The 24,927-nt window shown below is 36.7% G+C and overlaps 1 protein-coding gene across 1 annotated transcript in view; it reads right to left on the reverse strand.

The window, feature by feature from the left end:
* Positions 1–24,684, reverse strand: part of LOC135086467 (discoidin domain-containing receptor 2-like) — an 80,920-nt gene extending 56,236 nt beyond the window's left edge. The window contains exons 1-2 of the mRNA XM_063981193.1: positions 24,406–24,684; positions 4,483–4,588 (exon numbers count right to left, since the gene is read on the reverse strand). Coding sequence (XP_063837263.1) covers positions 4,483–4,543 — 61 coding nt within the window. The 5' untranslated portion in view covers positions 4,544–4,588; positions 24,406–24,684. The remainder of the gene's footprint in view (positions 1–4,482; positions 4,589–24,405) is intronic.
* Between the last annotated feature and the right edge of the window lie 243 nt (positions 24,685–24,927).

Raw genomic sequence — 24,927 nt, forward strand, 5'->3', positions numbered from 1 at the left:
GGGCGCTTCGGCGGCGGACTCGTTTCACTTTCATATTATCATCAACGGCTTTGTGAAAAACCCTGTGACGAAATGTAACCTAAACTAATCTAATGACTAAAACAATTTATAACACCATAATATTCTTGAGATTAAATCTATTTTTGAGCGTCTTTCAGATTAATATAATCAATAGGTAGATACTATGGTAGATTGATTGTTAATTAACATTAATACAATATCTATTATTTACCGAGTGTTATGATTTCTTTATTATATTACCTGAAATCCTTGATTTTAAGAAAACAATGCAAATGTTGTTTAAAAAATGTTAAAAATGGCGATAATTTTTTTTTATTACCATTTCATCAGTTCCAAACGTTTTATTAATACACATAGAACAAGCAACCCTTCAACAGCGATCTCGATGTGACGTGGATTCAAATTCGTTAGCGTCACAAGTGGCCGCCGGAACATGAAGCGACGGCGCTTGCGCGCGCGCCGGCCGGAAGCTCTTCCGCCGCGGGTTGCCTAGGAGGCTCCATCACCGTTCGCAACTTGTGCGGACGTCATGTCGCTACTGAACGCGAACGCCACGTCGCTCATTGTTAAAGACAAACGATTTCACTAAATTAGGAGTATAAGCTGGGAAAATTAGTTCCAGAAACTCGACGTCGCGACGGGGAAACAGGGTCTCTCTTACATAATAGCCGTTTCCCAAAGTTTATTTATTCTTCACCTGTTCAATTAAGCAGATTCCCTTTGCAATAGAACGCTGCACTGCTACCAACGCAGCAATCAGAAATGGCAAATAGTATTAACAACGTTGAAAGAAATTCAATCACATTGCCGTAATGAGTTTAGATAAATGAAAAGTGAAAGTACCTAAATAGCAATCAATTTAAAAAAAAACAAATTAGGATGTCGCTTTATTGGCGTTGCCTGCGGCTTTGTCGTCTGGCAATGTTTAAAACTAGTTTAAACAAAATCACTATCCAAGCAAACTGCTAAAACTTTGCGATCATTTTGGAGGTGTTTATTCACCCTATTATATCGGTCTTTTCGGTATTTCGGTCTTTTAAAATCTGTAAAAGTAATAAGGAATTATATTTTCAGTTTGCGTGTGCAAAAAATATATATTATATATTTTTTATGCATAACAAGGCAGGTATTTTCAGGTGGAATATAATAGAGGCCAAATAAATAAAATCGAGTATTCATCGTGTGCGCTGGCGGACGTCTCGTGTGTTTCATGCGCGGGAGTGCCAGGAGTATCGAGCTTCATCCATGCCATCAGGATGCTTTTAAGGCAGAGGGAACGTGTGAAAACAGTTTTGTAGAAAAGGCTTCTAAATCTATACTAATATTATAAAGAGATAAAGTTTGTGTGTTTGTATATTTGTTCAATTGTAAGGGGTAATCTCGGGATCTACTGAACCAATTTTAAAAATTATTTCACCAATAGAAAGCCACATTATTGCTGAGTGTCATAGGTTATAAAAAACCACGCCATCAAAATCCACAATTTGTGACAATAAAATCTTCGCAATGAATGTACGTCTCTGCGGTCGTCTAGCGGTAAGATCTTGAAAAAACATATCTGATTAGGACCGTAATGATACATTTTGACAAAATAATGGAGTTATCGTTAATTATATCTGTAACACAGCCAGATGATGAGCCTCATGTCCTGCCTATGTATCATTTCAAGCAGTTAAAACACAAATGACAGATAGGTGAGTACTATCAACTATGTATTAATTTTTCAAGCAGCAATTTTGTTACAATATTTTAACGTTCTTAAAAAGCCCTGAAGCTAATCCTGTCTTTGGAGTTTGAGTCGTCGCGCCACTTGACTTGACATTCAATCAGCCGTCGAGTTATGTGTGGAAATTGAAAATTTTACACTTTTCTTTTTCAAATTTCACCGTCTAACGTGGACGTGCATAGTTTTCTCATAAACTATGTGCAGTTGTCATTGTTTGATTTGAACTCTTGTCACTTTCCAACACACGCCTCACGGGCGCCGCTAAACCGCTCCCAATTTGAAATTACATTCCAACGATCTTGATTAACGCCGAACTTCTGAATTTAAGGCTGGGAAGAGACATTCCAACATGTGAAATGACACTCGTTTGATGCCCCTTTTTGACAGCATGCTATTGGAAACAAATTAAGGCAAGAGTATCAACAGTGGTGGTGACGCAGCGGCAAAGCCAAACAAGGCTAACAAAACCCAGGACAGTGGAAGGATCCGATCACTGCTCGCGCCAGCGCCGCGCGGTCATTACCTAGGCCGCGCCAATATAGCGGATGTTTACGCGGAGCGCTCATGTGCACACACAACGCTGGCAAAGCGCTAACAAACAAACAAACGCGCCACTACTGCCCGCAATGTGCGATGCCGCGGCACAATCGGTACTAATCGGGACGTCCCTGATTAGTCGTCTTGATGAATAATGCAGAGTATCGTTAAGGGCAATTTTACCGATGGCTGGCAACTTGACTAGTTTATAATTGCCGCGCGATCGATCCGCGCCCGCTGCCGCTACCAACGACACTGTTCTCCCTCGGCTACTGTAGGAATTTAATGGCATGAATTGCTTGAATGAATTTGGTTGAGAAAAATAATAAAGGACAGCCATGCCCATCAAACTACTCGTAGATATGGATCACGGTATTACGATTTCATCAATTCCAAAGTCGTTTTAAACGTTTTATAAAACAATGATTTTATTATCAACATTTCATAGCGGTTAGAAGAAGCATATCAGCATTTATGGCAGAATTAACGCACGAAGTGATAGTGCCAGTGGTTTGTCAGATTAGATTATGATTTATGATGAAAATAAATTATTGAAATAGTTGATGTTTAGTTTCTAAATATACTCAGTGACAAAAATACTTCGAAGCAACGCCGGTGTTTTAATTAAATTAATAATATTATTTCATATTAATTTAATATTAATATTATTATTTCGTAGTATTAATTTAATATTATTAAATATTAATATTATTTAGACTGAGATTGAGTTACGGCGTGTAGGTAGACGTAGAGTTAGAAGCTTTGTGCTCGGCTCTACATGATAACTTTTTCACAGTGCGAGCCACGGTTCGTCTTGGTCACGATCTTATTTTACATGAAAATGTTTTTATTTATCCCACCACATTACCTTAAATATTCTACATAACAAACTACATCAAGCTTTGCGAATGGATATCTTTGTCTCAATTCTTCTTTACATTCGTGCCCAAGCAGCCATGCCGCCGCGCCCTCGTGTATTACTCGTTTAATCAACTTATAATAAGGGCAAGTCGCTTCATTTCGTAAAACACTGGCGCTGTCGCGCTGCGTTGTTGCGCCGCCACTCGCGGGCGGCAGCTGTCAGCAATTGTCACAACTACCCGGCGAAGCCTGCGACTGCGGCCCGCGGTCTGACTAACGAATACAAAACAATAGCCAATAAACTCGAGCAGCCCCAACCAAAGACATGTCTCAATTCTTCTTTACAAGATTTCGACATCACCACCACTTGTTCAGTGATTGATATTATTGATACAAAACATTAAATAATCCTGACCACTGGACACACAAATGACACCCAGTGTCATCCAAAATCGGTTTCGTTTGACAGCTCGTGGTTGTTGCTTTATTCCGAAGGAATATTAACTTTATGGGTTAATTTAAATTGAATCACAAATCTGTACAGGCGTCAATGTGTGCGTGACACAAGAACGTGTAAGGTTAGCATGAAAACTAAATAAAGAGATGTTTTATGAATACTACATTTTATAAACATTTTTATACGCTACAAAATTATTAGGTTCATTACGGCTATTAGATTTAGCCAGTATCGAAGTAATATTGATTTTGTCCATTTTTTTTTGTTTATTAATACCATAATATTAATATAATGTTTAATAACAATAACAAAACATATTTATTTATGTCCGACATTTGCATTATAATAATATTTTATTTTATAGTGACATGTTTGCTGTTATTCCTATTAGTTAGTGGAAACGTCACCGATTTGTATTCTTATTAGAATATTGAATCCAATTAATAAAAATATTGTTAGTTTTCCGAAAAAAAAAATATCGTTATGGATAAATTGCTTTTTTACATGCAGACTGTATCATCGCATACACAATGACACGTGCGACAGTTCAGTCGCTACTGATCGTTTTTCAAAAGTTTTGACAGACATGACACTACCGTAATGTGCATGTATACGTACAAAGTCAAACACAAGTAAAGTGCACTCGCCTTCGTGAGTTGCAAAAAGTATATCAACTTTTTGACAATTTGGGTGTCACTATTTGACGCTGACTGTACCAGCCACAAAAAAATTACAGAACTGTAATTTGTTATTTACATCATACATAAGACGCTACTGTTAACTCTAGTGATGCGGCTTTTTACAGGTGGGTCGACTTTGACTGGGGTGCTACGATATCGTTATGTCGCCGCCGCAAGGGGCAGGCGGAGGCGGTACTCACAGATGTCGAGCGCGAGCAGCGGCGAGGCGGCGAGCAGCAGCGCGAGCAGACACGGCGTCATCGCGGCCGCTACGCCACCATCCCTACCGACGCACCGACGCAGCCGCTGCAACAAGGACACGCGTTCAATGAGGGGCTGATGGAAGCCACGCAGTCACAGTGCAATATACCGCACTCGCGGCCGCTGATCCGATGGAGTAGTCGAGCGTGTGAGCCGTCTGATGTAATATTGAATATTTTCAGAATACAACGAGAATTCATCTTTCAGGTGATGATTAAGCCTAAATTGCAAATAAATGTCTTTTTCTGAAAATTGTCGCAATTTGTAACTGACGTGGGGCAAGTAGTAGTAACAACATAAACATTTGTATGAGTTTTAAAGCATTCGTTGTGAATAAATTTGGAAACTATTACTTACTAGCTTTTGCCCGCGGCTTCACCCACGTGAAATTTAGTTTTTCACATATCATCATAAGCCTATATGTTATTCAAAGACTTCCGAAAACTTTCGAAAATTTACTACCATACCATACATATGTTCTGTATAATTACAATTATTTAAGATTTCATGGTTTCCTTTTATTTTATTTATCAAGTTTCTTAGAGAGATTTCATCCTTATACTTAACCCTAACGATTTGCGATTACGATTGAATACAGGTGTAATATTTAACAGATTTGAGTTGGTTCGATTCTCAGGTCTGACAAGCTTTGGAAATCTTTGAATGCAGTTCTGTTTCTTTTTGAAAATAAAGGAATGTTTCTTTGAGTACAATCTTCTAACTTGAGCATTAAGAGTACCTTCCCTCCAGGTGGCATTACAAAATTCCACCCTGTATATGACATAGTATTCTTGTAATTGTTTATCTATAGTATTATTATTTATAACCCAGAATAGGCATTAATATAAATAAGAAATAGCAAAGGTCCTAATATTGATCCCTACGGCACACCCATAGTTATAAGTGCTCCAGAAGACTCAGTTCCGTTAATACAAACTTTTTGTTTTCTGCCTGTGAGATACGAGTTCAACAGATAAAGTGACTTATTCGAAACACCATAATGTCGCAATTTGTTTAGTAAGGTTTGGTGGTCTACAACAATCAAACGCTTTTGAAAGATCACAAAAAATGTTTTTAATCCGATAAATCAACACAGCCTCCCCCTCCCCTATAATCTGAAACTGTTAAAGAGCACGGACTTCAAGAATGTAGATGTAATGATCAAAAGTTAGTCTTAAATTCTCACCGAGAGAGTCAACGTCATATAAGTAAGTACTCGTATCTTCAACATTAAGTAGTAGCAAAGCTAAGATACGAAAACTCATTCAAAACTAAATAACATGAACTGTGAGAAAACAGAAGGCGACATGCATTAAAAGTTACAGTTAGCCTCCCCGTACCTGAATGTAGGTGTCAGACAGTCGGGACGAGACGGTTCCGCGCGGCGCGGGAGCAGCGGCGAGCGGCGTGCGACTGCTGCGCGCCCGATGCATTACCCGCAAATAAATTACCAATCGATCGGAGACAATTTATATTTCATAATAATTCCACGGTGTGAGCGGCGCACTCCGCTACAGAGACTTTACCGCGCGGCCCGACCTCCGCGCCGGTGATTACCACCTTTTGCTAGTTTGAATATTACATACGATCGTGTCGTCGCAGCTAATGCCAGCCAATTATAATTACAAGTGGCTAGGTAGGCACTGCGGGCGCTGCGTGCGCGAGCTCCGCGGCCTAGCGGTGTCAACTCGAATGCACTTTTGTTCAGTGAAGCTTATCAAACTTTCAGACTGACCTTATAAAACTTCGATTCAATATTACTACTAAAAAATTAAGATAATTTGAGGAAATCCATTCAAAGTGGAAACTTGAACATCATGCAAGTGTAAACTTAATGCAGTCTCGTTAGGTACGCGCGATATTCAAAACTAACGAAAGCTGCTTTCTAATTCCAAGCCGCCGAGTCGGCTGACGAGGAGCGCGAAGGCAGCGCGTGACGAGAGGGTGCTGTCCCTCAGCAGTGCTACGCGCGCCACTAAGCAAGCGGGCTGCTGCCCGGCGGTAACGCAAAACTTTTCAGTATTTGCGTTACAAATCAGAATTCAAGGGGACTTTCTAAAGATATCTGAAGAAGTACTTCTGATAGATTTTTTAAAAGTTTTGATTAAGTAATAATAATTTTAAAAATGTCTTAATCACCTTCTATGATTAGTTCTAGACTGTTATGGAGTGTCGATGATGTAAGTATAACTGAATAGATTCAAATTCAAAGTAGGTACCTAATAAAAGTTTCTAGTTCAAAATAAAAATCTGATTACAAACGTCTCCGTAAACGAAATTTCAATTCAATTAACGCTGAAAATTATTTAGAAGTAGTCGTGCGTTCGGCTGAAGTCTCGAGACGTAATTTCTTACGCGAGTCCTCGAACTGCGCGGAACAGTGGAACTCGAAACTAAGTGCGAGCGGCCGGAGCAAGAGTCCGCTGCGAAGTGATCTCGGCTCCCGGCGCGTGGGGCGGGCGGCCGGGCCCGTGGGCGGGCGGCCCGCTCGCTCGCCGCCCGCCGCCCTCACCTATGTACAATATGATCTTAATTGCTTCTCTCACTAAACATCATTTTAAACGAGTTTGCCAGCTCTCTTCATTTCAACGCATTATGTTATCTGCTTATTTGATTAATATTTCAGAGCGCATTTTAAGTTAAGCTACGAGGGGCGGCTGAAAAGTTTTGAGCCTAAGTATCTTCAAGTGTTATTATTGACTCGCACTAAAAGACAATGCCGGAAATTGGCGTCTTTTTTTTTTCGCGCGGCCATCGACCAAACTTTGTTTTTTGATTACAAAATAGTGTAATAAACCAAACTTACTATGACATGTATACCTCTAAACTCAGTCTGAACTGAGTTACGAGCATTAGAAGTTTGATGATTTTCATACTAGATTTGCTTTTTGCGCGCAAAGTTTTGTAAGAAATTGCAACAAAATAGTGAGATTGTATGTGTAAACAAACAATATCATCCATTAAAGGCTCCAGACATCAGTATGGAGCAGAATCAGCGCAATAAAAAAATAGCGCAATATTTTGTTGCAATTTCTTACAAAACTTGCGCACAAAAAGCAAATCTTGTATGAAAATCATCAAACTTCTAATGCTCGTAACTCAGTTCAGACTGAGTTTAGAGGTATACATGCCATAGTAAGTTTGGTTTATTACACTATTTTGTAATCAAAAAACAAAGTTTGGTCGATGGCGGCGCGAAAAAAAAAAGACGCCACCTTCCATACAAAATCTGGCATTGCCATTTAATTAGGGGAGAGTTCGGTATATTGTACCGCCGGGTAAATTGTACCACCCTCAAATTTCGTAAAGTATTTATTGAATGTCTGTAATGGCAACACTCAGCGATACACAACTAAAATCAATTAATATCGGCCATGTGGTTTTTGCCGTGACAACAAACACGTGTGTTTTATTTTGAATAGTATTTTTTCATTGTTTTCAAGTAACTTTTGAAAATACATGTTTAGTTTGTAATTTTGTTAAATTTAATCACAGGGTGTTTCTAATATATTATTTAGAAGCGTAAATTAGTGTGGATTACAATTATTTGAAACATTTTTCGGTATTTATAAGCTATATTTTTTACCGATTTTTTAAAAGCACTATCACCTAGTCGGCTAAATTGTACCACATCAAGTTGTATGGAACTTTACCAAAGGATTTTGAAATTTTTTTTAGTAAATCATATTTTGAAGTTATAATAGCGTAGTTATGTTTGACTAACAATAAATGAAAGCAAAAGACTGGCAAAGTAGATTAGGTACAGGTGTGCGTTACGATAATTGGAATTACAAAACTTGTACTCAAAATCGTGATAACGTGTAAAACAATATCAATTGTCTATGTTATTAACTACTGTTCCTTTTCGTTTCCTAATTTGTTAAGAATGTATCGTATAATATTTTGCCATATTTTTTTTATAGGCTTGAAATTTATTGAAATCCAATTTAGTAACCCTATGGTACAAATTATCGAACCGGTTGGCTAAATTGGACCGAAGCTCTGAACTCGTACTTTGTTGATTTGTGCTAAATATACAACAATCATGTTAATTAATACTTATGAAATAGTAAGTTGAATAATGTATCTTTTATTATATACCATGGACATCAGCAAAAACAAAAGAAAACTATGTGTAAAATGGGATTGAAAAAAACTGGTCCAAATTAGCGGACTCTCCCTTAATTTGCCAATAACCTCCTTAGTATATGTACAAAGTTTCATTTCATTAGCGTCATCACGTTTTTAGTAATTAATCCGTAAACATCATCATGTCTCAGTCATCCGCGCAATGTATGAAATTGAAGTACACAGTTGTCATAAAATGCCTCACAAAGAAGAAAAAAACGCTGACGGTAATATTTGGAGAGATGTCGACAGTTTATGGGGAGTCTGGGCCTTCATTTGCCACCATGAAAGATTGGATCCGATAATTCAAGCATGGCAGGGAATCGCTAAAAGATGACCGCAAGTCAGGGCGGCCAGATTTCGCCATTAACGAATAAAATAATGAAAAGTTAAGGAATCTTGCTCTAGAGATCCGCAAATTAAGCCGTGACAGATAGCTAAAGCCATAGGCATTAGCAAGGAACGTATCGGCGATATTTTTCATACTCATTTGACCATGAAAAAGGAGTGTGCGCGATGGGTGTCAAAAATGCTCACGCCACTCGACAAACAGCATCGAGTCACAACTTCGCAGGAGTTTTAGGACATCTTTGGCCATAATCCTAGCAATTTTTTTTCTCACATTGTCACTATTGATAAATAATAAATCCGGCAGTATGATTCAGAGTCAAAACAAGAGTCAATGCAATGGATTGAAAAGGGAAAACGCCGCCGCGGAAATTCAAAGCGGAGCGATCGACACCCAAGCTCATAACCACTATTTTTGGGATTGTGGTGGAATTTTATTCATTGACTTGGGGACATTGGGGGTTATTTTGCTGTACTGTTGATAAGAGTGCGTCAAGTGGTTGTCGAAATAATAAGAGGCAAACTGGCGAAAGGAAATCTGTTATTGCCAGACAATTCGCCCGTGAACACCGCGCATGTTGCAAGGCTTGCCCCGGGTAAAACTGGATTTCAAGAAATTAATCGCCTACCACACAGTTTAGTCCGGATCCTTAGCTTTTTTTTCTAATTCTCAAATTGGAAAAATGACCTCTAGGAACGAAGATTTTTGAGTGACAAAGAAATGAAGGCGGCGTTAAAGGCTCATTTCGAAGGCAAAGATTGCGAATTTTTTTTCAGTGGGTTAAAAGCTCTTTTAGGGTCATTCTAAGTTAAGAGGTAATGTGTTGTATGGAGCGACGGCACGGCATTTTTTAAAATATTTTTACATAAGTATATATCTGTTTTATGAAAACCTTTAATTTGAAAATGTTTACAAAGTGGCCAGTCAATTTGTTGTTTTTTTCTCGTTTTATAAGCGACCAGGGTAAATACTCAGTCCAGGGTAGAGACAAGGTGCACAGGGGAGGAAACATTATGGACAGGGAAGAGACATAGACATACTAAAAAGAGTGTTATTTTTAGGAATCAACTTTATTTATTTATTTTAATTTTAATCATGAATTATTTATAATAAGACTTTTCATTTTTTAGCAAACTTTGTTAACAAAAATGTATTTTAAACCTAGGTACAAAACATAAAAAGGTTCTTACTTTTACTTTCCATCAAAACAACTATCAATAGTCAATAACGAAATAAAAAGAAACAAAAACTTCTCTGAAACAGTATTGAACTTTTCTTGTACTTAAACAACCATTTAAATTGAGAATTTGAGAGGTAACTAAAAAAAATCTTTATGTAATACCTGCGTTCAAAGACATCAATAGATTCATTAAAGCATAAAAAAATACTGCCCTCTCAATTTTAACTTAGGGTAGGGTAGTTTTTTTAAAACCTGATCCCAGGAGATTAAAGAAACATCATCTTCAATTATTCATCATCATTATTTTAGCCATAGGACGTCCATTGCTGAAAATCGGCTTCCCCCAATGATTTCCACAACGGCCGGTTGGTGGCGGCCTGCATCCAGCCCTTTCCTGCTACCTTTATGAGGTCGTCGGTCAACCTTGTGGGTGGACGTCCTACACTGCGCATTCCGGTACGAGGTCTCCACTCCAGAACCTTGCTGCCCCATCGGCCGTTAGTTCTGCGTACTATGTGTCATGGCCTTTGCCACTTCAGGTTGTTTGATTGAAGACTTTCGTCTAAAGGCACTGAGGTATTTTGGACGAAAAGATTTTGCGTAGTTTCCTTCACAGAAACAGTTTCTTTAGCAGGTGTTTATGGATAATCCAAAGTAGGTACCCAATTCAAAATGATGACATAACTCTGGAGTCACAGAAGTATCTCAAACTTTTTATAATGTCAGCCAATTAGGTATAAATACGCAACCGGTAACATGGTGAACCTTTACTGTGCCTAAAAAAGTCTTTATACCTTCAGTAGAACCTAATGTTGCTGCTTTTTCCGATAGTATGTCTACGGTATATCTACGGTGAAAATTTTAATTTTAATTTTAAATATTCCGGCAGGTTTTCTCAAGCGCTTTAGCTTTCTAGATGCCATTTTTTCTGTAAAAAATTAATATTAAATTGTAAAGCTAAGATATACATAATACCAAGTAAAGGTTCAGATAAAAATATAGAAGTATTCATGAAAACGCATACAAATGTATCTCCCCTGGACATTAAGAATCTCCCCTGCCATCAAAAAAGCCAGGGGAAATACGCCAGGGGAGATACATTTTCGATCAATATCTAAAATAGCCGTAAAAGTGTTTCTCGTACGCAATTCACAACCAAACGTAACAATGTATGCACTATTCATAGTAAATATTGAAGTTTACATTAGTATTTTAACAAAATAATCGCTAAATAAAACTTACCAGAGGAAAGACTGCATTCACTCAACACTTCTACACCCAGCGAGCGGCGTGATTGAAATGGCGGTTAAAATGACTTCGCAGTCGGCTTATGCGCCTCTTGTTGATAGCTTCAAGTTACATCCTATGCACTAAAGGCCACAACTTCCACAAAATAGTAAAACAAAACTGATTTTTAAACAAAAACAAAAAGCCAGGGGACGAGACACAAAATACGGAGGACAAATTTCGGCGTTGATATTATTTATGAAAAATTTGAATTTATGTAATTTGACTTATAAGACAGTGTTCCTAAGTTATTGTTCTGTATAAAATTAACGATGATGAAGTAATTATTTAATTTTAATACATTCATAATAACTGGTTTACAAATAAAGTCGGGTTTGGGACAGCCCAGGGGAGAGACTTTTTTCTTGTATTAGAACTTATTGTGACTAAACTGTGTACATTTCTGTAATAAATTTAAGTGAGCATGTAGAAGACATTTAGTTTTAAGCAATAAATAGGTTAATTAGGTAGTTAGAATAAAAAAAAGGTACTTTTTTGCCCTTGCCATCGAAAGTACCTCTTAACTTAGAATGACCCTTTACACAAATGTAAGAAGTGCGTTGTAGTAGAGGGAGATTAAATAGAAAAATATATTTTTTGTACTCTTCTATCGGCATTTTTAATACCCTAGGCTCAAAACTTTTCAGCCGCCCCTCGTAGTTTTGCTGTTTGATTCGGAATGGGATCGAATCCGAAATGTATATTATATTACATTTAATGTTACATTACAGTTGAAACCCAAATAAAATCTGTCAAAAGAATTTTGACTGCAAAAATCAGTCAAAAGTGGTTTTGACCAAGGGCGTTAGAAAAATCCAAAGACCACAGAAACTAAAGGGAGATGTGAAAAAAGTAAAAAAACTAAAACCCAACTACGACAAAAAACGACGCTGAAAAAGTATAAAACAAGATTTTCAGAATACTGAACTGAACAAAGTTGCTAATGTAGTTGCATAGTAATTTTCATGTTTATGGTATCGTTGGATAGCTCTTTTAAAATGGTTTAGGGGTTTCTAAGACCATTTTTCGATTTAGGGATCCGTTTGCAAAATGTTAAAGTTTAAAGTGCCAATTTTTGATCGAGTAGGGCGTCCCCCGTCCCCCCTAAAAACTAAACTGTTGGCTTAAAAAATCTGGAAAAATTCGTTATAATACTGCTTTTCACGAACTTTCAAGGAAAACTATAAAGGTTAAGATACATCAGTTAGTTTAAGTGTAATAGCAGGCCTGTTCATCTCCGCGAGTTTACATCGAAAACAACGCACGATGGCCCCACCTACAGGATACTATTCGACAAGGCCTCACATACGAGCGAACATTGACTCACGCACGCATATTCATGTGTATGATGGAAGAAAATAAAGAAAATGGTGTACTACTGTGCAGTATTTAACTGCCTAAATAATAATAAAAACACAGAATGTACTTTTTTAAGTTGCCTCAAGACACTGTGAGGTAAATAAGTAGTTAATATTATTCCATTGAGTTATAATGTACTACGTACTAGAGAAGACATGTCAACTAGACTGTTTCTGGCACGCAAACAGGTCCACGGACCGATCTTCAATTAGTATGTTCTCAGCGGTTGCTGTGACAACACGCTTGAGTGCAGTTTTGTTTTTTGAAATATGCCATCCTATAGACGAAAATACTGTTCAAATAACTCCAGAAACATATTAAGTAAAAATCAAGGAATGACTTTTTACCATTAGGTTGTACATTTATGCACTTTAAAATACTAATTTAATTTTAATTTGTTAATTACAAGGCGTCACCGCGGCGGCAGCCATTTTACGAAAATTTCAAAGAATAAAAATCGCAGACTTGACACTGACGCATAAATTAGTATAACGAAAGTAATGTTAAATACAGCAATAAAAAGATTTTTTTAAAGATTATAAGCACTTTGTATTGCACAAATTACTAATAGTCCCGTCCAGCCCCTTGTGTTAAGCTAAATAAGCTTGGGTTACGGGTGGGCTCACACAATAGTCGTGCGGCATCATAGATCAAACTTGTTTGAATCTCACTGCTGTTGTTCGTATGCAACTGGTTAGTTAGTAAATCACCCTAATTATTGACACCTAGCTCACGAGATAGGCTAAAATTATAATAATTGTACAGTGTGTCTTGTCACCAGTGTCCGACCCGTTAGGGCGCAGTAATATGATCAATTTAATCGACAAATCCACTATTAAAAAATTACAGCTATTTTATTTTTTTTAGTTTCTGAGTCCGGATAGATTCATTTATTTACCAAATCTACCGATGTACAGGACCTATGAGTATAAAAGTGAATTCGTTCGACAGCTGAAAAAGTAAGCAATACGTTGTCATCAAAAAGTTTACCAAAAGCTTCCATTTAAATTTCTTAGAAACACTTGAACGTAAAAAAATGATGCTTCTTTTTAGATTCTTCAATGTTACAAAAAAACTAGAAAGTTTTACATTTTTAGATGCACTAAGTCATTACATAAAAACTTATAGAATACCTTGGCTTTAAATCAACTAATCTAGGTGCTAGCTACACAGGAGATGCAGCGGTGGAAAGGAGAGGTGGGATTAGTCCCGTAACTTCTACCTCACAGCTATTATACGTGTACTCAACCGCTGAGATAGTTAACAATAGAGACAATAAAATAACTGAAAGTCAGAAAGGTTCTGGAGTGAAGGCGTGGGTCATCCCTAGCTTTGTTCCTACCGTGACGAGTGGATTTTTTTCTAAAATCTCAAGATGGACTGACTAAAGATAGCAGGAAGACGCTGGGTGCAGGCCACTATCAACTGGGCGATGTGGAAATCATTAGAGGAGGCCTTTGTTCAGCAGTGGACGTCCAGTAGCTAAAATGATGATGACGATGTTTCCTTACAGTATCCAATTCAATAGGCAGAAACTAAACGTAAACGAAGTGTCGCCTCTGTAATGGTATCATTATCTATAACTCATAGTATTTCGTGCGCTGTTGGATGACAGTTTTAAACTAGAGATGGGTAATTTTGATAATCGAATTAGAAAACACCAGTTAACGATTCTCAAGGCGATTATCGATTACATTAGATTTTAATCGGGACGAAAAATAATTAATGGCTTAAGCATCAGTATGAAGCCCATACGCACTTGTAGCACAAGTAACACGATTAGCCTCAGTCCCCTCAGTTGTGAATTCGGAATCGCCAGTTGTAATTTTAAAATCGATTCACAGAGTGAAGTAACTAACACCAAAAAACGGCAGAGCGAAGTGATTTCGAATGTTTCAACTGCCACGTTTTGTCACTTGTCTAGGAGGGATAATTTTAGTCTAAGGGAGGGGTGCTTAGATTACATTACAGGAAACGCACAATATAATAAAAGAAAATAATGTAAGTAGCTGAACCTTTTTGCTATTGAGCACCATGAAAATTTAACACAATTAAGCCGATTTGTTTATTTTCACAATCGATTCACAATGTCTATGATGAGGCGACCGCAGGAACGTCACTATTCGTTCAATCCTGTCAATGAAGTACGACATTTTCTGGTGCAGATTTTATCGCCATAAATTATGAAACTTCATCATAAATTATGAAATCATGTATTTCCTCCGCCATTTTCCGCAGTTTGGCACCTCACGTCACATCATTTTACCGAAGTCAGCCCTATTGCTTCGGCGCAGTGCCGATCACTGACGTTTGTCAACAAAATGGTGCTTGACTCTTGAGACAGGCTAAATTACACCATATTGTTAATGACATTGAGCATACATTTTTTTAAATACCTTCACGAAGTAAAACTTCTGTACGTGTAGTACTTATTATTATTCTGTGGTAATATTCATTTAACTCATGTATTAGAAAATTTTTTAACCAGTAAAAATTCCTTAGAAGAAAATGCGTCCAGCGCCTTCCTGCTACCTATATGATGTCGTCGGTCCACCTTGTAGGTGGATCCCACGCTGCGTTTTCGGGTACGCGGCCTCCGCTCCAGAACCTTGCTGCCCCATCGGCCGTCAGTTCTGCGTACTATGTGCCCTGCCCATTGCCACTTCAGCTTACTAATCCGTCGGGCTAATCAGTCAGTTAATATAAATCAGAAAACTGAGGAGTATATCTCCAGCGGTGCCGTATTGACTATCGGTATATCGAGGTGCTGAAGTGCTTGTACCAAAACGCCACCATGTCGGTCCGAGTACAAGACCAGAGCACGAGGGCGATACCTCTGCAGCGAGGCATTAGGCAGGGAGATGTTATATCTCCGCAACTGTTCACCACAAAAGAACCTATTAGCTGAAAAAACACGTTCAGCTTCAACACTCGTAGGTGGAATTGTAAGTGTAGAAAATCGTAAACACGCTGTAGGTGAATGCTTTTTGGACGTGCGCCTTGATCTAATAACGCCATCTCCACCATAACAGACGTTTCCGAGGGATCGTTATCGGCCAAATTTTTGATTGACTTGATACATCAGCAGCACCTTGCAAAGATTCATTAATTTTTGTTATTAACTGTTCCTTAACACATTAATGGACAGTAACTTCCAGGGGCGATCAGGTAGTAAAGGATGATACGACAGAACTCCTATAGTAGTGTTCCCCGTAGGTCTAAGTTGAGCCTAACTTCGAACCCTACAGGAGATTTATAAATGAAAAACTGTATTTTTGAACTGGTTATATTATTACAGCAAGACTAAGAACCGCGCGCGATGGTCGTACGGAGTGAGTGAGCGGCGGCCGCGGTTGCGGCAGCGTATTTATGTGTAGGCGTGGGGACCCCGCTAGTGTTGCCGATCGATAGTCGACTATCGATAGTCTATCGATAGTCAAACTATCGCAAGACTATCGATTGGCCTATCGATAGTATCGATACTAGAGATGAAACGGATATCCGGTAACTATCCGGTAGGCCGGATATCCGGCCGGATACCGGATAGTAACTCACTATCCGGCCGGATACCGGATATTAAAAACTACGACAATTTCCTATTTATAAAATGAAATATATTAATCTTTGAGGTAAACATCAATAAAATGGCTTATAATAATGGCGGCTTTTATTTAAAGTCCAAAAAGTTACAAAAAAGCCATTTATTAATTAAGGCCTTTAAAAAAAACTAATTTATTTTTCTGGGCTATTCACTCTAATGACGAATACATAAATAGTAAATATCTTTTAATGTCGAAATATTGCCAAATAAAATAGGCGATCTTTTTTTCACTGATGGTCTGATGTCATGATGCAGTTCAGTCAGATTACGCAGCAAGTTAACTAATTTAATAGGGATGTTTCCTGGGTCAAAAAGCAAGAGTTTTAATTAGTCCGTCAGTTAACTTATCAAAAAATACTCTACACGTATTTTTCACTTCTTCAAACTAATGAAAATTTCGTGTGAGGCGGGTCGCTATATTCCCTACAATATGGTCGAGTGAAGCGATGGCTGGTTCACACGTCATGTCTGAACAGGCGCTGCCTTCGGGGACTGGTCAAGGAAAGATATACCTAACATAAAATATATATGTATCAAAACGCAACAATTAACCTAGAAATTAGCACGGCACTAAAGAAATATATTCAAAACTGCCACGCGGTCTCGTGCTGGATGGGAGTCTTAAAGGCCACCTTCTATCAACGGGAGCGCGTGGTAAGTAACTTGCTTCTGAATGTATTGTAACTTCCTACTTTTTTATATTTTTAAAACGGCAGACAGTGGTGACTGAGTTTGTTGCGGCGCTTCTTCTCAGCACTTGCCAAATGTTTGTCCCGAAGCGCTGGTAGGGCAAAAAAAGAAAGAGACATGTATAGGCCTTTTAAAAGCATTTGACGATTTGCAAGTACTAATTTAATTAGTCTAAACAAATAAAGATAATTTTGATTTTGATTGAATGTATGTGAATAAGTAGTGTCATTTGGGAAGTAAAATTTCTTAACTTGTACTGTCCGCCAAAGTGTTAAACGCCTTCGTCAACTGTGCTCTTTCATCTTCAAAGAGCTGTCTTTGTATTTCTCCCAAAGTTAAATTAATAAAAAAAACTTGAGGATAAACTCAAGACAAAATTTCAATCGTAACTTTATTTTTGAAACATCAAAACCTAAACAAAACAAATATTTTTTTATAAAAATAGTTGGAATAATAAAAATTAATAATCCGTGGATCCACCTATAATAAGACTCTCCTGACACATCTGCAGCGGTTCTGCATACTCAAAACAAGGGTGTCAATATCCTGTTGTGGAATACTGACTGTCCCAAGTCCTGCTAAGATGCAAGAAAAGCTGGTTTTCATGCACAATATCTTCAAGGACATTACTAAGAGCTCTTCTTTGAAGCATATCCCAGGCAAGCTCAATAAGATTGTGCAGCAGGCCAGGTATTACAAAGAGTGAACAACGGTAAAGAAGTGACGGACGACTGGCACACGCACACAAAAACCCGTTTTCTTCTTCTTTTATTTTGGCAATGCTTTTGAGAACCATGATTTCGCTAATGTCACATAAATAAAATCGGATGTACACTGACATTATTAACATTGCTTAAGTTGATATTTTTACAAGATACGAGATAATTTTACAAGTTTTTAATAGGAAAGGCGTATTCGAATTGTTCGAAAAAACCGAATTTGAATAATAAATTTGGCGAATATCCGAATAATATGGATATCCGGATCTCCGAATCGCATGCCCTAAAGTCTGTACGCCGAGAGTTGATAAATATTATGAAATGTCTTGCAATAGCGACTGTCGCTTAATTATCGCATTCTGTAATGGCGGGCGTCGTTTGTCACAACGCGCACTGAGTACCATGGTACGAGCCACGCAGCTGTCGTCAAGCGCCCCGGCCCACGGTGGTCCCGATTTAATAAAACATGGACATTGATGCTAGAAGCACGAAAATTTTTTTGATGGTTACTGCTATGATAACTAATAAGGCAAAAAAATATTACAATCCTACGACGTCTATTTCGTAGTAAAAAAAAATATATACATATTTTTTGTATGGAAGAAATTACGTTTCTGTCAATTTTTCGAAATTCTTTAACGATGTCAAGATGCCGATCACACATGTTATAAAACAAGTGATTCTGAGTATTTCATGCGAAGATACTTGTCACTTATCTCTGCGTACTTTTGAGTTATCGAGGGTTGAAAAATCGATTTTTTTATATTAAATATTTCCACGAAAAATTGCCAGAATTACAATATGGTGTATAAGGGACACTTTTGATGACACAATAACAACGACTCGCACTCGCGCGCGCTCGTATGCATCAACTATTACTAAAATAAAAAAAAAATTTCAGGGAAATACTTAATACAAAGTTGTATGTATAGGTCCGCTGGCCGTCAAAAAGTAGCTTATACGAGAGGTTGCCCAATTTACAATATGTCCATCATTGATAACTCACACAAATATCGTCTCTCTCTGAAGGATAACAAGTTTTTTTTGTTTCCAGAAGCTCTTGATAGGATGGAAGCCCATAAATACTCTCTGAAGCGAGAATGAATCTCAAATTGCGATATTGCCATTTTGACAAATTACATGATGTAACTAGCGCTAACGTTTATCTTCAGGTAGACACAGTTTTAAGTTAAAAGATTGTCTACTATTTCACACTGTTCTTCGTTTTGGAACAGTTCTTTGATTATAGGTAGTCGCTAATTTCGTTTTGTTAGACTCTTTCAGTTTAGCACATAAAGCGTAAACTAATTCCTCCTCAGAATGATCTAAAAATGTTAGAGAGCGCCTCTTCTTCTGCAGAAGAAGAATTTTGCATAAATCTTCAAAAGGTTTTTTATTTATACCAGAAGTCGATGGTTGCACATCTACTTCCGCAGTCTCATCAACTGGAGCGTCTTCCTCGGTGTTAACGTTGTCTATGCGTTGTGTTAACTCGGTAAAAGAACATTTTTTAAATCTATATTTTTACATTTCGGCCAGACCATTTCAGACTAAAATGACGAACGTATTGGCATTGAATTGTCTTTCGAAGATTTGAGTAATTATCAAATCATTATGTCGTAATTTTACAAGAAATATATCAAAGAAGATATGGTCTGCTTCCAGTAGAGCCTAAAAGACATTTTTGCACCAGAATTCGCATTGGCTAGACTCTGAAATTGTCTGGCCGAATTGTAAAAATATAGATTTAAACAATGTTTTTTACCGAGTTAACACAACGCATAGACAACGTTAATATTGAGGAAGACGCTCCAGTTGATGAGACTGCGGAAGTAGATGTGCAACCATCGACTTTTAGTATAAATAAAAAACCTTTTGAAGATTTATGCAAAATTCATCTTCTGCAGAAGAAGAGGCGCTCTCTAACACTTTTAGATCATTCTGAGGAGGAATTAGTTTACGCTTTATGTGCTAAACTGAAAGAGTCTAACAAAACGAAATTAGCGACTACCTATAATCAAAGAACTGTTCCAAAACGAAGAACAGTGTGAGATAGTAGACAATCTTTTAACTTAAAACTGTGTCTACCTGAAGATAAACGTTAGCGCTAGTTACATCATGTAATTTGTCAAAATGGCAATATCGCAATTTGAGATTCATTCTCGCTTCAGAGAGTATTTATGGGCTTCCATCCTATCAAGAGCTTCTGGAAACAAAAAAAACTTGTTATCCTTCAGAGAGAGACGATATTTGTGTGAGTTATCAATGATGGACATATTGTAAATTGGGCAACCTCTCGTATAAGCTACTACTAACTTTGTATTAAGTATTTCCCTTAATTTTTTTTTATTTTAGTAAAAGTTGATGCATACGAGCGCGCGCGAGTGCGAGTCGTTGTTATGTGTCATCAAAAGTGTCCCTTATACACCATATTGTAATTCTGGCAATTTTTCGTGGAAATATTTGTGTGCGTCAGAACCGCGGGTGGGGTATCATGAAATCGAATGAAACATATTCTGGTATTTAGTAGTGTTTTACTATTATTTGATAGCGAAGATAAAAATTTTAGTACTTATCTATAAACAAAATTAAACGAAAAACAAAGTTCCACCGCCAACCTGACGTCAGGATGGCGGGTGGGTAGTTGAACGGTGTACAATACTTAGAAACTGTAAATGCCAATTTTTAGTATCTCTTCATTAAATAAATAAAATAATGTTAATTCTTATCTACGCCTTTTTATTTACTTGTGAAATATATTTTTTTCAATGTCGGAAGCCATACAAAAATTTTTTTTTGTTTAGTTTCAAAAGTTCTCTGATTAAAACAGCATTAAACGATAAATGAGGTGCACTGATATTTAATACATATCTACAAGTATTGCATAGTAGAGTAAAAAGATTTAGTAGTTCTACTAAATACAAGATGAAACGATTAACAAAGTCCGCCGCCGTCCATTCTGACATCAAGTTGGCGGGTGGAAATAAAACGGTGTAAAATGCATAAAGACTATAGATGTTAACTTATTATAATAGTCCTTTGGTAACTACTTACATTAATTTTAAAATTATAACTTTTAACATCTTTAAATATTATTTATTTCATTATTTTTAATAACCATTCTGTGCGCCCACATGTTAAGAGTCGCGGTTTAGATTAAATTATGGATTGTAATTTGTACTTAAATATGACTAACTTGTTTTGTGAGCCTTAAATAAATAAATAATAAACCCTTGTTCCACATACTTTATGGAATGAGATCTAGTTGACGGGAGGGATGATCGGGATCACATTCTTTATTAGCCATGGAACATTTCTCTCGACAGAGTAAGAGCAATGAGAATGAGAAAATGTTTTAAATTACTGCGTTTCATCTTTTTAATCTATTATTTAGGTACTTACCTACTTACTAGTAAACATTTACATAGAAGTTCCTCAATTTATAAATATTTAAATAAAACAACTGCTGTTTACATAATTTATTCATAATCATCTCTAAATTAACTATAATATTATTATATCCGCCAATATTCCTAACTATAATTTACAGTCTTGATAGGAATTCTCATCTGAGGACTTAGTGTTAGTTAACATCAAAGAAGATTTTAGATCTTGAACGTATCCGCTAGGTTCGCTGTCATACGTTTATTGTTACTTTTGCAGTCGACATCGAATGCGTTTTTCATAAACTCACACTACGCCCCCTGCTCTGAGGAACTTCTATGTAAATGTTTACTAGTAAGTAAGTAAGTACCTAAATAATAGCTTAAAAAGATGAAACGCAGTAATTTAAAACATTTTCTCATTCTCATTGCTCTTACTCTGTCGAGAGAAATGTTCCATGGCTAATAAAGAATGTGATCCCGATCATCCCTCCCGTCAACTAGATCTCATTCCATAAAGTATGTGGAACAAGGGTTTATTATTTATTTATTTAAGGCTCACAAAACAAGTTAGTCATATTTAAGTACAAATTACAATCCATAATTTAATCTAAGCCGCGACTCTTAACATGTGGGCGCACAGAATGGTTATTAAAAATAATGAAATAAATAATATTTAAAGATGTTAAAAGTTATAATTTTAAAATAAATGTAAGTAGTTACCAAAGGACTATTATAATAAGTTAACATCTATAGTCTTTATGCATTTTACACCGTTTTATTTCCACCCGCCAACTTGATGTCAGAATGGACGGCGGCGGACTTTGTTAATCGTTTCATCTTGTATTTAGTAGAACTACTAAATCTTTTTACTCTACTATGCAATACTTGTAGATATGTATTAAATATCAGTGCACCTCATTTATCGTTTAATGCTGTTTTAATCAGAGAACTTTTGAAACTAAACAAAAAAAAATTTTTGTATGGCTTCCGACATTGAAAAAAATATATTTCACAAGTAAATAAAAAGGCGTAGATAAGAATTAACATTATTTTATTTATTTAATGAAGATATACTAAAAATTGGCATTTACAGTTTCTAAGTATTGTACACCGTTCAACTACCCACCCGCCATCCTGACGTCAGGTTGGCGGTGGAACTTTGTTTTTCGTTTAATTTTGTTTATAGATAAGTACTAAAATTTTTATCTTCGCTATCAAATAATAGTAAAACACTACTAAATACCAAAATATGTTTCATTCGATTTCATGATACCCCACCCGCGGTTCTGACGCACACAAATATTTAATATAAAAAAATCGATTTTTCAACCCTCGATAACTCAAAAGTACGCAGAGATAAGTGACAAGTATCTTTGCATGAAATACTCAGAATCACTTGTTTTATAACATGTGTGATCGGCATCTTGACATCGTTAAAGAATTTCGAAAAATTGACAGAAACGTAATTTCTTCCATACAAAAAATATGTATATATTTTTTTTTACTACGAAATAGACGTCGTAGGATTGTAATATTTTTTTGCCTTATTAGTTATCATAGCAGTAACCATCAAAAAAATTTTCGTGCCTCTAGCATCAATGTCCATGTTTTATTAAATCGGGACCACTGTGCGGCCGGCGGGCGGCGGCGGCCACAGCGTGACCACTTTTAGTAGATTTCTACTTTTCTGGTAGATTTGAGGCAAAGAGAACGATGATTTAGTAGTGCGAAATCGTTTAGTAGATTTTGGTAGATAATTGGTATTTTTAGAACATTCTTTTACATGGTAGTCCAAAATTAAATTGTAACCGAGCCGAGAATCCAGGCCAGAAAAAAAAGGCCAGGTCAAATAATCTACCAACTTTTTCATTATATCGACAAAAATAATTAGCGTGCCGCAATTTATAATGAGTTTAGAACCTCTGATATATTATTTTTTTTATCAACTCTCGGCGAACAGACTTTAGTTACGGGGCACTGTGTGACACTGTATAAGTCAGCCCCAATTACAAAATGTTTTTGTATTATTTCAAGGTAGTATTAAAAGAAAATGGTGCGGAATCATAAGAGGAAGACGGATTATGGTCTTCACAGTGAAAACAATATGGCAGAAGCGATTTTGATGGTTGAAAGCATTATGTTGGAAAATTACTGACAGATATTGAGGATAATGAATATGACGATAGCTACTTACATAGAAATGGAAAAATTGACAATAATTTATATTTTCCACATGAACCATACCTATTATTTTCTGTTGTATTGCGTCCCTTACCCTGTAACAGACTACCAGATATGGGGCAGTACAATTTAAATTTAGTGCTACCTAATAATGTTAATGTTTTGAGCTATTTTAAAGTTTATTTTCATACCAAAAACTAGCTGATTAAAATATTTTAGTCATTAAAGTCCAGTATTTTTTTTTTGGTCACACTGTACCCCATCTTACCCTATTACTGTTTATACATCAGAATAACATAATAGACTATAATTTATAACAATGTGTGACAAGCTAAATTTCTCGCAGGTAAAGCCATGGGCAAAAGCTAGGCTATCTAATTAATAGGTTTGTAAAAAATCCACATAATAATGTGTCATCAATTAAAAAGTCAAGCTGCATTATTTAAAATCAAGCAGACTTAAACTATTTATGGAATACAAGTACTTTAATCAACAAACAAGAGGGGCACAAGGGCCTCTTTCAGTGTGTCTGCAGAGATAGCGGCACAAGCATTGTTCTGTGCAGCAGTACTTGTGCTGAGGAGCTTGTTAGAAGGTAGGTACACATACATAGGTACAATTAGTATTTTAGGTACCTAATTTATTGAATAATATAACATAAATAAACACCATAACATTAATAAGAAATGAAAAAATATCATTATTAACCCTGCAAAAACCCAAGTTTAAAAGGTTCTGAACGAATTTCACAAAGCAATCTAAAAATACTAAGTATGTAATGTATCACTCAACGAGTAGAAAGGAGTAGGGCACAACGAGGAACAAGGAGGGCCCTTCACGACTCGCGCTAACTTTAATTTATTTATGTTACAGAAAATGATGGAACACGGCCCCGAGTGTAAACAATATAGCTTAATAGACGTTAATTGCGCGGTTAGTGTGCTGTTTAAACTACTTTAACTTAAATATTGGAGTAACGCACCTTCGAGCGCCAGGTATAGAGGTGCAACCCGGTGACATACGGAGATACTCAACATAACTTTGTCCTTACAACGTCCAATTCACTGAACATATCTCGCTAATCGTCTCACGTACCATACATACACAGATACTGCCGATTATTTAACACCATTCTACACCAACTTTTAGTTACAATACAACGAACAAAGCACCACCAAACGAATTAAATTATTTTACACCTTCAATGAATCGACCATAGCGTAAAAACGCTCTTTGATTGAAGTGCGTTTGGGAGCTCGGGTACGACCACAGGTACGACGAACGAAGACTAAAATTTTATTCTCTATGGAAATTACATTGAATGATTGAATGGTAAAACTGAATGAATGATCATAGACATACATAGAAAATTTATTAAATGGCAACACTGTACTAAAATGACAAGTATTCGGCCAATGGACAAAATTCCAGGCCAGGGTAAACTAATTTAAAAAAATAGTTTTGTATTTAGTGTTGTGCCAACAACAACAAAACCAAAAAAAGA

This window comes from Ostrinia nubilalis, chromosome Z (assembly GCF_963855985.1).
Source record: "Ostrinia nubilalis chromosome Z, ilOstNubi1.1, whole genome shotgun sequence".
Taxonomy (NCBI): domain Eukaryota; kingdom Metazoa; phylum Arthropoda; class Insecta; order Lepidoptera; family Crambidae; genus Ostrinia; species Ostrinia nubilalis.